We start from the raw sequence: 16014 nt of genomic DNA on the forward strand, positions 1-16014 counted from the left end.
GCCAATTAATCGAAAGCCCTATCTTTAAGGCTTCATCAGCAAGGATTTGTAGGGCTTCTGTGAGCTTCGACAGTAAATCGGAGACAAGAGCAAGGTCATCGGCATACAGCGTCTGAAAGTACTCTATCACCGTAATGCAACCCAAACTGGAGGCGGTTTATGGTCCGAGTCATAATGTAGTCGATGACACAATTAAATAGTTCTGGGGCAGCAGCACAATCTTGACGGACTCCAGTATTGGTTTCAAAAGATGAGCTGCGTCTGCCATTGACTTGCACGCAGCTCTCAGTCCCTTTTTGGAGCCGCTCGAAAAGGTTGCATTACTTCTCTGGTAGTCCCGTTGTTTTCAATATGACCCAGAGTGATTGCCGGTCGACAGAATCGAAAGCAGCCTTGAAATCCACAAATGCAACATATGCTTTTTGTTGAAATTCTCGAGTCTTTTCTATCAGCTGCCGCCTTGTGAATATTTGCTCCACGGTGGACCTTCCTGGCATGAAGCCAGCCTGTAGGATTCTTCGTTGGCTTCTGAGGAAAGTGGTACAGCGGTCCAGGAGGGTCATAACGAAGAGCTCCCGGGCACAGAGAGGAGTGTGATGCCACGATAGTTGGAGCAGATTCTGCGACTGCCTTTCCGTTTTTAGAGAGGCAGAATGATGCCCGCTCGCCGTAGATAACTTCGACTTCCAAAGATACATAAGCCAAATCTGCCATTACGACCAATTGTTGCGAGTAACAAGTCACCAACAAGTGCTCTGAGTCAGTGGCTAGTGTCATTGTGTAAACCACTCATGTCTACACACATTTCTTACATTAAGAATTCGTCAGAACTTATAAAAAACTAAAAGAAGTTGAGATATCTTCAAATTCTATAATTTCAAGTTATGACATAGTGTCAATGTATACAAGTATTGATGTAAAAGCCGCAGAAATTCTTCTTGAGAGAAAGATACTAAGAAATTTGGACTTAATTGGTGGTGAAACAATTTTGGAAGTCGGTGTAATTAGGAATTTAGTTAGGTTGTGCAACATGTTCTCTTATTTTCTTCAATTCAGGAGGGTTTTTTTTCGAACAAGTAAATGGTTTACCCATGGGCGCCCCTTTAAGTCCTTTATTAGTAAATTGTTTTGTAGAAAACATTGAAATAATAGCGTTAGATTCATATTTTTTAAAACATAAATTTTGGGGGAGATATATGGGTGACATAATTTCAGTATGGAATTATGGGGTGGAGGAATTAAAAAGTTTTTTAGAACATCTTAATTTTTGGGGAGGGGATTTAAAATTTACAATAGAATTGGAAGAGGATAATTAACTTCCTTTTCTGGATGTTCTTCTTTTAAAAAATGAAAATAGTCTGGATTTTAAGATTTAAAGAAAACCTACTAACCATAATAGATTTTTGTCGTTTTTCTCCGGTCATGCTCACCAAGTAAAAATTGGTTTAATCACATCTTTAAGTGACCACATTTTTAGAATTTGTTCTCCAAAATTCATTGAGGAGGAATTATTGTTGTTAAAAGAGATTTTAATAAGTAACCATTATCCGGGTTGGTTAATTGACCAGACTTTTTCGAAAAGAAGGAAAAAATTTCTAGAATGTTCTGACGATATTCTGGAAACAACAGAAAAGAAAGATATTTTTTGTTCTCTACCATATGTTCCAGGTTTGAGTGAAAAACTTAAAAGAATTTTACAAAATAATGGTTTAAAGGTAGCTTTAAGAGGTAGTAATACTTTGGCTAGTTTTTTAAATTCTGGAAAGGATCGGACTTCCGTAGAGCAACAAAGTGGGGTTTATAAAATCCCATGTACTTGTGGAAGCTCTTATGTGGGACGTACTAACCAGAATTTAAAAACAAGATTGCTACAACATCATAATTCTATTTCATCGTCTTTAAAGCAAAATACCAAACCCGAAGATTTCACCTCGGCCCTCTCAGAGCATATCTTTAATTTTCCAAATCATTTTATTTTGTTTGAAAATGTTTCTTTGATTTCTAGGGACCAAGGTTTAAAGCAAACTTTCAGGGAAACAATCGAAATTAAAAAAATTCTATTCAAGAATAATTCCATAAACAGAGATACAGGTGAATTTGGATTGAACTCAATTTATGATAATTTACTGAGGTCAAATAAAGTAAATATCACCTCACCTAAGAGCTATGACCTCTGTCCACGTAATATGTCAGATAATTCTAATGAACCGGAACCGAAAAAGTCAAAGAGATTTGCCTCGGCTGTTGCATTGAAAAAAATAAGAGCAATAAACCATATGTAATTAGTTTATTAGGTATAAATTTTGTTTATTTTTATTCATGTCTTTTAGTTTTACTGCTGATGATGAACACTGTATATATGTTCGAAATATCCAGTTAAATAATTTTATATCTATTCACTGTCAATAAAAAGGTATCATCCCTATTTTGAACTGTTTTACTTCCGCTCGCCAGTCTTTTGGAATCCGTTCTGTACGAAATACTAAAGGAAAACAGTACTTGGAGCCGGAGAAGGGTCGCTGCCCCACCATATTTCAGCAGTTCTGCAGGGATACCACAGACTCCTGGGGCTCGGCTGTTTTTCATCCGTTTCAGAGAATTCAAGATTTCTGTAGAGGTGAAGGGGTGGTGCACACTTTCACACGGGGCCTCAGGGGGAAATGCTACAATGATGAAAGAGTAGCACCGTACTTGAGTCAACATAATTTCTAAATGTAACGGTTGCTACCCAGATAATTATATCCCAGCCCATCTCCCTTAATAGGGGCAGATATAACCCTAAAAAATATATTCATCCATTGTTTTTCATTGCTAAAGTCGTCATATCTGTTCGTTAGTGAGCATTTGAGTTTTAAAACAGTCTATAGCATCACGTCACATGTCAAGTAATGAGAATAGTTGGATAAATAAATTGTTAAGGATGCAACATAAATAAACTAACGGTTAAAATTGTTTTGTAATTTTGAAATATTGTTTTTTTATACTAAAGTAGGGGGCACAGTTAATAAATGAAAGTAATTATAAGATTATTAACTAATTACGATAATAGAATAAAAATAATCTAAGAATTAAAAATAATTGAATAACGATAATAATTAAATTACGATAATAATAATAAAAATAAATTATCAATTAATTGATAAAATAAATTCAAAAATAAAAATAATTAAATATTAATGATAATAATTAAAATTAGCATAATTATAATCAGAAAATAAATTATTAATTAATTGATAAATTGAAAATAGATTTGTTAATAAATGAAAATTTTGTTAAAATTTGGCCTGAAAATTTTTAGAACAGAGGGGGTGGCTAATCAAGATTTTGCCCCGGGCGCGAGAGAGGCCAGAACCACCTCTAGCCTAGACCTAACAAACCTGATAAAACGAAATAGTTTACAAGTTTCGCCAATATTAATTTACAAGTGCATTTAAGAGGCTTTGGCTTTTGGGTATGAAGTCTTTGTCATCTAAAGGTTTTTGTGTACTGTAATGACTATTGTCAGTTTGTGAAAATTGTGTTTTTTTTTTTTTTTGTTAAATCAATTTAATATATGCTTAGGAACGTAATAGGCATCTGAGTTTTAAAATGCCAAGAGGGGTTAAAGTTGACCTCACTACAGGGGTATTTTAAGGAGAATTATTAAGATCTTAGGATGTAGGGGAGAAAGGTTATTTGCTCCTGAGTATGTGCCTGGTGCTAACACCATGGGTTTTGTTAGACAAGCCTCCTTTATCCTTTAGGGTATGTATCCATTAGGGTGTATTAGCTTGAAATAGGCCTACTACCCAAGGTTGTGAATTGTAGATGTATTTTTTTTAATGTACATGTTTTACATTAAACAAGTATTGGTACTTGTTTTAAATTCAAAAAATGTGAGAAAGATTAAATAATAGATAATTTACGTTCTCATGTCAGTAACTTTAAACATGGAGAACATCTGTGAAAAATCAAATGCGATTTCTCTTCCATATGAATAAAAAAAAAAAAAAAAAAAGGTATCTGTCGAGAAAAGCAAGAAGTTATGTTGAGCAGGATTTTTTTTCCTATAATCTGACTTCGAAATTGGTACCTAATATGTCTATTGCTTTTATTGCGCAAGCCTCTCTGCCTTATGGCTCCTCCTTTTCACAGTAGCTTTAAATTCAGAACTTCCAGATACTCGTATTTCCATTCTCTTGAGAGGATGTCCATACTTCATATTATATGGAAGAATATATTGATTTTCTTGCATATTTCTTTGAGCCTCCAATCCCCCCTGGAAAAATATTTGCAATACCTAAGAATTGTTTAAAGGACCCCTTCTTGAAAAATTGTGTTCACAAAAATACTCATGAAGAAAAAATATTCGTGCCCTCCCCCATTCTTCTTCATTATGAAGCTTAATTGGCTTTGGATCAATTCTAAAGGATACTCTTTTTTTGTGGAAACACGTCAACTAACATATTATAGGTAGGGAAGTCATTTCTTCAAAATCCTGTTGTGGAGGGGGTGGGGGATAAATATGGAGCTGACTTTCCCAAGTCAAGTGAAAATGAGTTATTATAATTTGAATTTCACTTGACTTGCATGTACGCAATTTTCTACGGGGAAGGAGGGGGCAATTACTCTGTTTGTCCCCCCTCAGCTGAAATTTAGCGTCTTCAAAAATCTTGTCAAAACTTAAATAGGTCTACATAAATCAAACATCCATAGAAACACAGATCAGTTTTCTTTTGTATACCTTTGTCTTTATGGTACTATATTGCTCGTTTTCATTTTTCACAGTCATTTTCACTTAAATTGGGAAAATCCGCACCTCTGTGAGCAATTGTCCCCCCCTTCGTTTCCCATAAAACAATTACGCCCCTTTTGTCAAGTCAAGTGAAAAGGGAGGTGGGACAAACTGGGATCGGGGGAGCAGTTGCCCCCCTGCCTCATAGCAAGTTAAGCCCTGATCATAGGCACTGGGTAGCATAATTTTAGATTATGGTCAATTTTTGTCAGTATATTTTATAAATAATTTTTTAAAAGAGATTCAAAAGCAAGAAAAAAAAATCGGATTGTATCTTAGCAAAAATTAAGCAAAGAGAAAACGGGTTTTACTTTCGACAAAGCATCTTCATGCAAGACTTCTTTAGGGGTGGTGGACGTGGGGTTTGGTGACATTCTTCTGTTTTGTTCAAGTAAATATAATTTTCGCTTTTAGTAGATTCCCATTTATACACCGATTGTTGCAGAGGAAGGAACCAATGGTTTCATTATAAACATTTACTTTGGTTTTGTATTAAGTTATTACCATCAGTGCTGGGAGTTTTGTTTATCATGTGAGTTGTTCTTATCTATTTTTTGCTTTTTTTTCGTGTGTTTAGTTGTCATGGGTTTTTAGTTTATGTTATGTTTAAAACAAGATTTTTTTTTCTTTTTCGTTGTTTGTATATTTTTTCCGTTGAGAAAGGCTCCCGGACGTGGGGCCGAAATATTCAGAACAAGTTAATTTTTTCAGTTGAAGTGTAGTTTTGTTTTTATATTTTATTTTTGTTCACAGCTTTGTCGAAATTAAGACCCGTTTTCACTTTGCTTAATTTTTCTTAAATGGAAAAGCAGTGTGGTCTAAGAAATTATGATTGTATCTTAAGGGCTATAAAATTATCTTTAGAAAGAAAAATACATTCTTATTCTAACATTCGTGTTCTGTTGCAGCCTCATCATGCAAGTCTCTGCCTTCTTGCTCCTCTGTTTAGCAACAGCTGCAATCTCAGAAGTCCTAGTTACTCGCATATCCTCCGACAAGCTGAAAGATGTCAGACTACCAATGAACGTCCTACCAGAAAGATATCGTCTTCAACTATTACCAATACTGGAAGAAGGAAACTTCACAACCCAGGGTGAAATGGAATTAGACTTGCTTGTAAAAAGTAAAACAGATCAAATTGTACTGCATTCCGTGAATTTAGAAATTGACGAAAGTAGTGTCTCGCTAAGTCTTAGTAAAATCATTCCAAAACGAGACGTTATTTTTGTAAAGAAAAGGGATAGATTTATACCTAAAGGGCGGTCTACACCAAGAAAAATTGAAGAAGAACGGTATAAAGATGAACCCGAATTAACTAAGTTAATATATGATAGTGCTAAGGAAACAGCCACTTTTGTTTTTGATTCACCTTTAAAGATGGGGGAGCGGTATACTTTGAGGCTTGCTTTTACTGGCAGCCTCCCTGCTGATTTGAAAGGATTTTACCGAAGCTCGTTTCTTGACAGAAATGGAAACAAAAGGTAGTTTTTTTTTCTTTATGTTTTTTCTCCTTTTTTTGTTCTTTAGCAGAAATACAAAACAGGCGACCTATACGAAAAGTAGAAATTACTCTAAGCATCGCCGTCTGAAGGGTAGGGACACGAACATTCCTAGCAAGGCTGTATCCAGGATTTTGCAAAAAAAAAAAAAAAATTCAGTTTTTGTGTTATTTACCCCCCCCCCTCTCCCTCTTCTATGGGCTGGACAAACATTATTGTAGCATATTTATTTTAGCAGGGTTTCTATATATTTCTATATATTTGGGGGGATCAAAAAAACTTCACAAAACGCATCAAAAACTTTTATATGCATTTTTTTTTTTACTTTTTTAACGGTTGGACAACTTTTTTTGGGGGGGGGGTTCAAACCCAGTAACTCCTCCCCCGCTGGATACTGACTTGACCACTAGCCTTTGAACGCACCTGTAATACATCCTCTTTAGGTATAAAGACACTTATTTCTATTTTTGTCAGGTCAGAGGCTCTTTGATGAAATCAGAGGTCTTTGATGAAATGATTGTGGACTATCTACTCGATATGTTAATGCATTAGATTGAGTTAAACTTTATTAAAAAAAAAATAAAACAAAAATTATCATTTGACAAGTAGCCGTTCAAGAAGAAACAAAGCTCTGAGGACGAACGACGACAACAGCCAATATCAATAATATTGGTACCAATACCAATACCAATATCATATATATATATATATATATATATATATATATATATATATATATATATATATATATATATATATATATATATATATATATATATAAATTAACTAAGACGACACTATTCTTTAAACTTTTTTTAAATTGCTTTAGATGTTCAGCCGTCTTAATACTTGCCGGAAGCACATTCCAAACACTTGGTCCTAAATAGCGAATCGTAAATCCTGCCCGAGTACTCTGCCTATGCTCAATCACAAGGTTATCTACATTTCTAGTACTAATCGTGTAAGCAACTATTACTCTTATGAAAATTAGAAAAAATATCTGGGCATATATCATTCTGACATTGGTATACACAAATTGCAGCCTGATAATCCCTGAGCTGTCCAGCGTTCATCACTTAAATTTCTATAGCACGTGTCTGCATCATTAAAAACTTTCACATATTCTCCAATTATTCTAACCACTTTATTTGTTAAAATTTGGGTACCTTTATAATTAGAGTAGAAATTACTAGCCCATAAAACACAACCATATAAAATATAAGGACTAACTATAGCATGATATAAAAGAAGTAAAATTTTATTTGGAAGAAAATTTTTCAAGTGACGAATAACTCCAAGTCTTCTACCTACTTAAGTAGCAACTATATCGTTGTGCCGTTTTCAAGATTAATTACAATCAACATAAAAACCAAGATATCGCACACAGTTTACCTGATTCAATGGCTCTACACTCAATAAAATTTTTCCACCAAGATCAATTGGTGTTCACACTCTACTATACACCCCAGCTTAGATACCAATAGATACCTTAGATACCAATATTGGTATCTAAGCTGTGCTATACACCGTAAAATTAGTTTTACTCACATTTACTGATAAAAGGCTAAGACTAGTAAATAATTAATATCAAAGAAGATGTTTAAATAATGAAATAAAAAAATTTATAAAAAATATGCAAAAAAACCCAAAAAATCAAATATGCAGTTCGGTCTTACTATTGTGTGAATATTGGGAGAACTAACGAAACTGGTAAAATTAAACTGGAAAACTGAAATGAAAATATAAACCGAAACTGAACAACTAAACTGAAAGACATAACAACACTACAATAGCTACATCTCGCAAAATGAACAAAAACATAATTGCCATTTCTCCCTTGGACATGCTCAATTATCCAAGCAAAATATGACAACAGTAACGATAGCCCTGAAAGTAGAATTTATTAGGTGGTGGGGCTATGCTCAGGGCTGGAAAAAGGGTGATTGGGATGATTGGGCCCCATCAGGCTCCAATTTTGAAAGGGCCCCGCGCCGCCGTCAAAATGAACAATCGGTTTTCGAAGTTGTGAAATGTTCTTAGCAATTGCAGTAAGCGTTGCTTCTGGAGAGAGATCATTTTCCAGGCTAATACTAAAAAAAAAACGACGTAATATCAACAATAAATGAGAATAAACTAAATAGTTTAGCAATCGTTTTGTCTGAAAGTGAAAACACAAGGAAATAGATTTTATAACCGCTTTAGAAGGAATCGCAGGATAAAAATTTAGAAATATGTAAATTCATTTGCGCATATTCGGTGAGGTAAATTTCGAAAGGCATTTTCAGCAGTTTCATAACATCTAGGGGGACACAAACGTAAATTAACGTTTGCACAAAATATATTTTGCACAAAAATAAAAGTAGACAAAACCATCAGCTCAAAATGAACAAACTGGACCATGAAACGAGACAAGATCAAGAGATCAACCTGAGAAATGTAAATGTATGACGGGTGATGATGAACGACCTTGACCATCAAGAGTGACAAGACCAATCCAAGCAACTAAAGCAAAAGGCACTAAAAAAATGTCTGAAGTAATGATAAACGAAAATAAAGATCGAAGAGTTAAGTAGTTAAAATATTAGTGAAGCCGACAATTAGAACAAGTCAAAAATGAAACTGAAGAACAAAGAAACATGCAGTTAAAAGACAAGTGGTAACGAGAATCACAGCGACTAAACACCAAAAGTGAAGAAAAAGGAAATATGCGGTTGCAAGACATGCGACAATGAGGATCAGAACGAATCAAAATGAAAAGGAAACAGATAAATGTGTGGTTAGAAGATATACGACCGCGAGAACAAAGAAATATGCAGTTAAAAGATAATCAGCAGCGAGAATTACAAGCAACAGCAGGAATCAGAACCTGTCAAAGATGAAAGTGAAGAACAAAGAATTGTAGGGCTACCAGACACGATAGCGAGTACAAAGAGAGTCACAAATGACTGTGAAGAATCAAGAACTGTGTTGTTAAAGGACAGCGAGAATCAGAACGAGTCAAAAATGAAAGTGCAGAAGAAAAAAAGGTACTTGTGTACATAATTGTACATACTCGAGAGCAAACCGATTTCATCTGTCTGCATTAAGAGACAATTAGCTTACGCTCGGTGGAGAACAAGCGACAAGTGACAGAATACATTGGACTTAAATAATGTGGGCTATATATTTGCAGATTAGGGGGGCGGGGTGGGGGTAAAGTATTTGAACAGCGTGATGTTAGAAAACAATTGTTAATTCGTAATATGCAGAATAACGTTAGCTAACACATCTTTCATGCAAACCCGCTATACTTTACTCCCCCTTCCCTATTGTGCAAATGTATAACCCATATTTGTTTCTAAAGTATTATATCTTCATTATGCTTTGGTATATTTCATTAGGATTAACCTAACTTCACTTCTCAATGTGCACCATCATGCACACAAGTACCGAAAAAATATTATGTTTGAAAAACAGCACCATCACAATCTTCGATGCCTACAAATTGTGGTATAAAACCCAGCAAAAATCTACAAAGAAGCCGTAAACTGCGCAAGTCATCTACTACTATTACTACTAATAACTCACTGCAGCACCAAGCCGCCTGAGGCCAACACAGCTACGCAAGCTCCTCCTCCAACCTAATCTATTTAAAGCCTCCCTCTTTACACCCTCCCAGGAAGTTCCCATTTCCTTTAAATCCTTATTTATGACATCCTCCCAACCCAGACAAGGACGACCTGCTTTCCGTGTAGCCCCAGACGGTTGGCCAAAAAGGACAATCTTTGGTAATCTGTCATCCTTCATCCGTAGAACGTGGCCTAGCCATCTCAACCTTTCTTTCATTATAGCCCCAGAAAGCGGGATTGAACCACACTTTTCGTACAACCTACTGTTTGAAATACGGTCAGTCAGCCGGGTACCCAGAACAATCCGTAGGCAATTTCTCTGGAAAACATCTAGTAAATTTTCATCTGCTTTTCGGAGTGTCCATGCTTCAGAGCCATATTTGACCACTGTCATCACTGTAGCTTCCAATATTCTAATCTTGGTTTGTAGGCTTATCTTTCTATTCTTCCAAACTTTTTTTAACTGTGAAAAAACACCCTGAGCTTTAGCTATTCTACTTTTAACATCTTCACTGCTCCCACCATCTTTACTAATAATACTACCAAGGTAACTGAAGCTCCCAACCTGATCAATCTTTTCGTTACCTAAGGTCACCTGTTCATCTTCACTTATTCCTAACCTTAGTGACTTAGTCTTCTTAACATTAATTTTCAAGCCTATTTTAGCACCCTGAACTCTTAAAACCTCTAAAAATTCATTCATTTTGCTCACACTTTCATCTAATATGCTTAAATCATCAGCATAATCTAAGTCCAGGAGTGTTCTTCCTCCCCATTTGATTCCATGGTCTCCAATTGCCTTTCCTGTGCTCCTTAAGACGAAGTCCATCAAAATGATCCATATAAAGGGGGATAGAACACAACCCTGCTTAACTCCTGATTTAATACAAAACCAGTTGCTAACCTCATTTCCTACCTTAACCGCAGCAGTATTATTCTCGTACATAGCGCAAATCACTTTAATGTATTTTTCTGGTATACCATATAACGATAAGACCTTTGTTAACGCTGTTCTATCAACAGAATCGAAAGCTTGCTCATAATCGATAAAACTAAGGACCAAAGGTGTTTGACAACGAAGGGACTTCTCAATTATTAACCTAAGAGTGAAAACATGGTCGACACATCCTCTACCTTTTCTAAAACCGCATTGTTCTTCCCTTAAAACTTTGTCTACAGCATGTCTCAGTCTAAAAAGTATCATATTACTCAGTAATTTGCTACCTACAGAGACCAGACTAATGCCTCGATAATTCCGACATTCACTCTTGTCACCTTTCTTATACAGTGGTTTAATTAAGGTTTTCCTAAAATCATTGGGTACTTCCCCTTTTTCAAAAATCATGTTCATAATCTTCAGTAGCTTATTCCTAACCTCAGAGCCACCATATTTAAGGAACTCATTAATCATACTATCAGCACCTGGGGCCTTATTATTTTTTAATCCTTCTAGTACTGTCGCTAATTCTTCCTCACTAAACAAATCTTCCTTCACATCCAAGGTATCACAAACTTTTTCATTTTCATCTATATCTTTTCCTGCAACTGTATCTCGGTTTAGCACATTCTCAAAATGTTCTACCCATCTTTCTTTAACTTTTTCCTTATCACTAATTGTGACCCCATTTCTATCTTTAACTGGGACTAGTCCGGATCGGCTACTCCCTTTCAATTTATTAACATGCCAGTATAATATTTTACTATTATGCCGTCTAGCCGCATCTTCCAGATCCTCAGCAATTTTATCCATCGCCTCCATTTCACATCTCCTTAGTTCATATTTTAATGCTTTCTCCACTTTCTTTACATTCCTTTTGTTTTCATACGACCTATCGCTCAGATAATTCTTATACAAACCCCTTCTACTCTCTATTAAACCTAAAGCTTTTTCACTAATATTCCTAGTTGCTGTCTTAGCACTCTTCCCTAGGACACCATCAGCAACTTCACAAATTGTTTTTCTGAAATTATTCCATCCATCTTCCACATTGTCAAATTTTAAACCCTCAAGTTTAGTACTCAACTGTTCCTGGAATTTTTTTCTCAAATTTTCATCCTGAAGTCTACCAACATCATAACTTCCCGGGAGGGAGTTACTCTTCCGAAATTTCAGCTTTAAATTAACCTTAGACACTACTAGATGGTGATCTTTACTTTTAACATCAATAACGGCACTCCTATACACCCTAGTATCTTGTATTGATCCTGCTAGTCTTCTGTTTACAATAACATAATCAATAAGGTTTGCTGTCTTACCATCACGTGAATACCATGTCAACTTATGGGCCATTTTGTGACCAAACACCGTATTGGTTATAACTAGGTTGTTATACCTACAAAATTGCAAAAGCCTATAGCCATTACTGTTTTCTTTTCCTACACCAAAATTACCTAGGCTAGGATACCATCTATCCCCATTTCGACCAACCTGGGCATTAAAATCTCCTAGCAAAAACACCATATTTCTACCTCGTACCCTGTGTATTTGCTCCTGTAACTGTAAGTAAAATTCATCTGAGTCACTAGTATCTCCATCAGTTGGTTCAATGGGGGCATATACTACTATAACTGATACCCTAAACTTTTTAGTCATAAAATGAGTAATTAGTATTCTATTATTAATACCTTCCCAGCCTAAACAAGACTTAGCAGCTTCCTTATTCATCATGAGCCCTACTCCCTGTCTATGTACCCCATCCTTCCTTCCTGAGTAAACAAATTCTATGTCACCTAATTTCATGCTTCCTACCCCTGGGATATGAGTTTCTGAAACTCCTAATAAATCCAGTTCAAACCGTCTGAATTCGTCAGTCAAAATGTCGATGCGATAGTCATTTTTTAATGTCGTAACATTCCAAGTTCCAATTTTCATGTTCTTTAAATCTTTGAAATTATTTTGGCCTCAAGAAAAGCAGTGATCCCGGATACCAGTGCAGGATGGGGACCAACATATCTTCTCAAGTCTACACCGAAGACCGGACAGCAAGAAGTCCCTGGGACCTCCAGTAAGTTGGAGGCTTTGTGCAATCCTGGGCCCATCTTGGTCACAACATGTTTTTCAGCACTTGGCGATGCTCTTCTATCAACAAGAGTCGAAATCCTGCACAGACAGTCCCAAGCCTATTACCTCCGACTCATTATATATTCATGCCTACAAATATTATGCTACTACGGGGAGGCAGCCCATAGTAGATAAATTAGCTAGGAAGAGGTTTTTCAGCCCGAAAACGCCCATCAAAACAAACCAAGCCCAGAAAATTATCCAATAATCAGAATCCCGTACGAGTGCTGTGTTGTTTACTAGGCTATAATTTCCTCGAGGGGCGCCACTCCTCAAGTGGGAAAAATTGACCGCAAGTTTCCCAGTCTTGCAGGTACCCCGAAAGGGTCGAGGCAGCCCTTTACAGAGGCCGTTGTCCATAAATCTGGATCTTACGCCCTGCCGCAGTTGTCCTCCTATAGAGGACAAAATTGCGTTCCCGCCTATGGTGCTGTAGCATGATTTACGCGTCAGTGCACGGGCTTGGAGGAGGCGCCTAGTTCAGAGCTCTGTACCAAAAGCTTCTAATGGGCAAGACAGGAGTTTTCATAACTGTATATTGGTATCTAAGCTGTGGCTGCTGCCTGCTTGGTTGAATTGCATTCCTGCATCAACAATTTCCAAATGAATCTGTTAAGCATGTTGTGGGACATCACTTGGTCTCTAAAGAGTTCCACGAACAAATATGAAACTGGAACGCATAGTAGTAATGTTTTCAGCTTCAAAATAGCTGGGAAAATTTATCACAAAATCAGTTCGGTGGCACACCCATTACATACCACTGAAGGTCATTTTGAACTATATTCATATGGCCAATTTTACATTTTAGACCCCGATGAAGATGTTAAAGAACACATCTTTTAAATTATCAGACTAGTCGTAACCCAACAAATTTCTAGGAAGAAATATTGAGAGACATAAACAGCTATGCTAAAAGTTACATGAATATATATATATATATATATATATATATATATATATATATATATATATATATATATATATATATATATATATATATATATATATATATATATATATATATATATAGGGGGTCCTGCCAAAAAATTTCAATTGGGCCCCGTGCCTAGTCCATCCGGCCCTAGCTATACTATATTTTTTTAAAGGCCACATAATAATACCCTTTTCATAGCATAGTGAATTGATTCTCTGCTTGGTAATACGGGGATCGGGGCTCGATCCCTGCCGTAGCAAGGTTGGGCGACAAGCTAGCTACTTGTCCCTGTAAAAAAGACCCAACAACTGAAACGTCGACTCGACATCCTTTGTGCCAGCAATGGTTCTGGAGTTTTTTTATGCAACAACGTCATAGGTTTTTCGGATATTACATAATATTTGGTAAGAGGTATAACTCGGCCTGGCTCCAGCTAAAAAGATCACACCCAATGCAAGAGACAGATGATGGGTCTGGAAACATTTCCAGCGTCACATGAATCTCTCAGAACATTAAAATTGTATTGTCTAGTATATTACTGACATTAGGATTAACGTCACGCAAGGCCGTATCTAGGGGGTAGGGTTAGGTGGCTTGAAACCTCCCCCTTCCCCTCCCTGAAATGTTAGACCGACTCGTAAAAACGTAATAAAAATGAATATAAACCAATTTTTGATGCGTTTTTGAATTTTTTAGTAATCCCCCTCCCTGAATTTTTTTTCTAAATCCTCCCACCGAAAAAAAGCTGGATACGTCCCTGGCGGTATGGCTGTATCCCTGGCGGTAAAGCCAGGTAATACCGCCGGTAAATAATAAAGGTAAAAGCCAGGTAAAATACCTACCGGTATTTCATGGCTGTAGAGACAGCTGCAGCCTATTAAAAAACGAAAATTGTAACCAAAAATTATATCCAAAAATTATAAACCAAAAATTATAACCAAAAAAAATATAAAAACCAAAAATTGTAACCAAATTGTAAAAAATAGTAACCAAAAATTAACAAACGCCCTTAGAAAAATCGGCTAGTGATTGTTAAAAAAAACTGACTAAAAATTGACATTTGAAGCTGTTTCACTAATAGTAACTATTATTCGTTTAGTCTTAATAGTAAAATATATTTGGAAACGAATTTGAGTATTACGGAAAATAGCCCGTAATTCAAGGCTCTCGTCGGAGCCTTGAAATAGCCTGGCTTTGATCTAAAACAAAAAGTAAACCCTTGGAATTGCCATTTCCAAAATCCTCATACAGAAAACCCCCACATTGAACAACAAAGAGAATCACGTTTTTGCATGGGTAGTAAGTTTCAAGTCGAAAAGAAAAAAAAGACAGTAGTAATCTATGCCTCCATTCTTAAAAAGGGCGCTTAATTCTATTGGTTAATTCTTGTAACGTATTTCATGAGGAAATCGTATGTCTTAAAACGCATGTAAGAAAGGTAGCCAAATAGCCTTATATTTTTAGCCGCTGTTGTATTTGCCCGTTGTTGTTGTGACAAACATTGAGCCACTGAGAAGGACTTGGAGCCTATTTGACTCTTTTCTATGAAATTTCACGTCAGTAAATTGAACAGTGGTTTTTGAATTACAGTAGTTTTTACAACTAAACTCTCTTTTTCTCTGTGATCAAATGCTATGACAAAGATTATATGGATAGTTGAGTATTAAACAGACCTAAGCTGATTTTTCGATACTTGAAAAGAACTGGTGTCGCGATATAGTTGATATATATATATATATATATATATATATATATATATATATATATATATATATATATATATATATATATATATATGTATATATATATGTATTCACATAGGCAAAAGCAAGTGAAACATACAATTTATTTGTTTGTAGTGCTAAATAAGTAACAAACAGTTTTTCAAGTGAAAGTAAAGAGCAAAGTCAAAACAGTCACCAGTTATATCCATAGCAAGCTTGTGCTATGCAATATGAGCTATACAATATAGCAATTATTCGCCGGAAAATATAGCTGTGACGTACTTTCATAAGTAAATCAAGTTAATCAAAAAGCGAAGCAAAAACAAAAATCCGTTTTTTAATTTGATTGGTTGTCTTTTGTTTCTATGTGAAATTTTAAGCCTATAAAAGCAAAAAAAAAAAAAATCTCAAGTC

The 16014-nt window shown here is 35.7% G+C and overlaps 1 protein-coding gene across 1 annotated transcript in view; it reads left to right on the forward strand.

Moving 5' to 3' along the window:
• LOC136034069 (aminopeptidase N-like) overlaps nucleotides 1-16014 on the forward strand; it is a 117195-nt gene that overhangs the window by 7109 nt on the left and 94072 nt on the right. The window contains exon 2 of the mRNA XM_065715187.1: nucleotides 5683-6255. Within this exon, the coding sequence (XP_065571259.1) occupies nucleotides 5690-6255 (566 nt within the window). The 5' untranslated portion in view covers nucleotides 5683-5689. The remainder of the gene's footprint in view (nucleotides 1-5682; nucleotides 6256-16014) is intronic.

Source organism: Artemia franciscana, chromosome 12 (genome assembly GCF_032884065.1).
Source record: "Artemia franciscana chromosome 12, ASM3288406v1, whole genome shotgun sequence".
NCBI lineage: Eukaryota > Metazoa > Arthropoda > Branchiopoda > Anostraca > Artemiidae > Artemia > Artemia franciscana.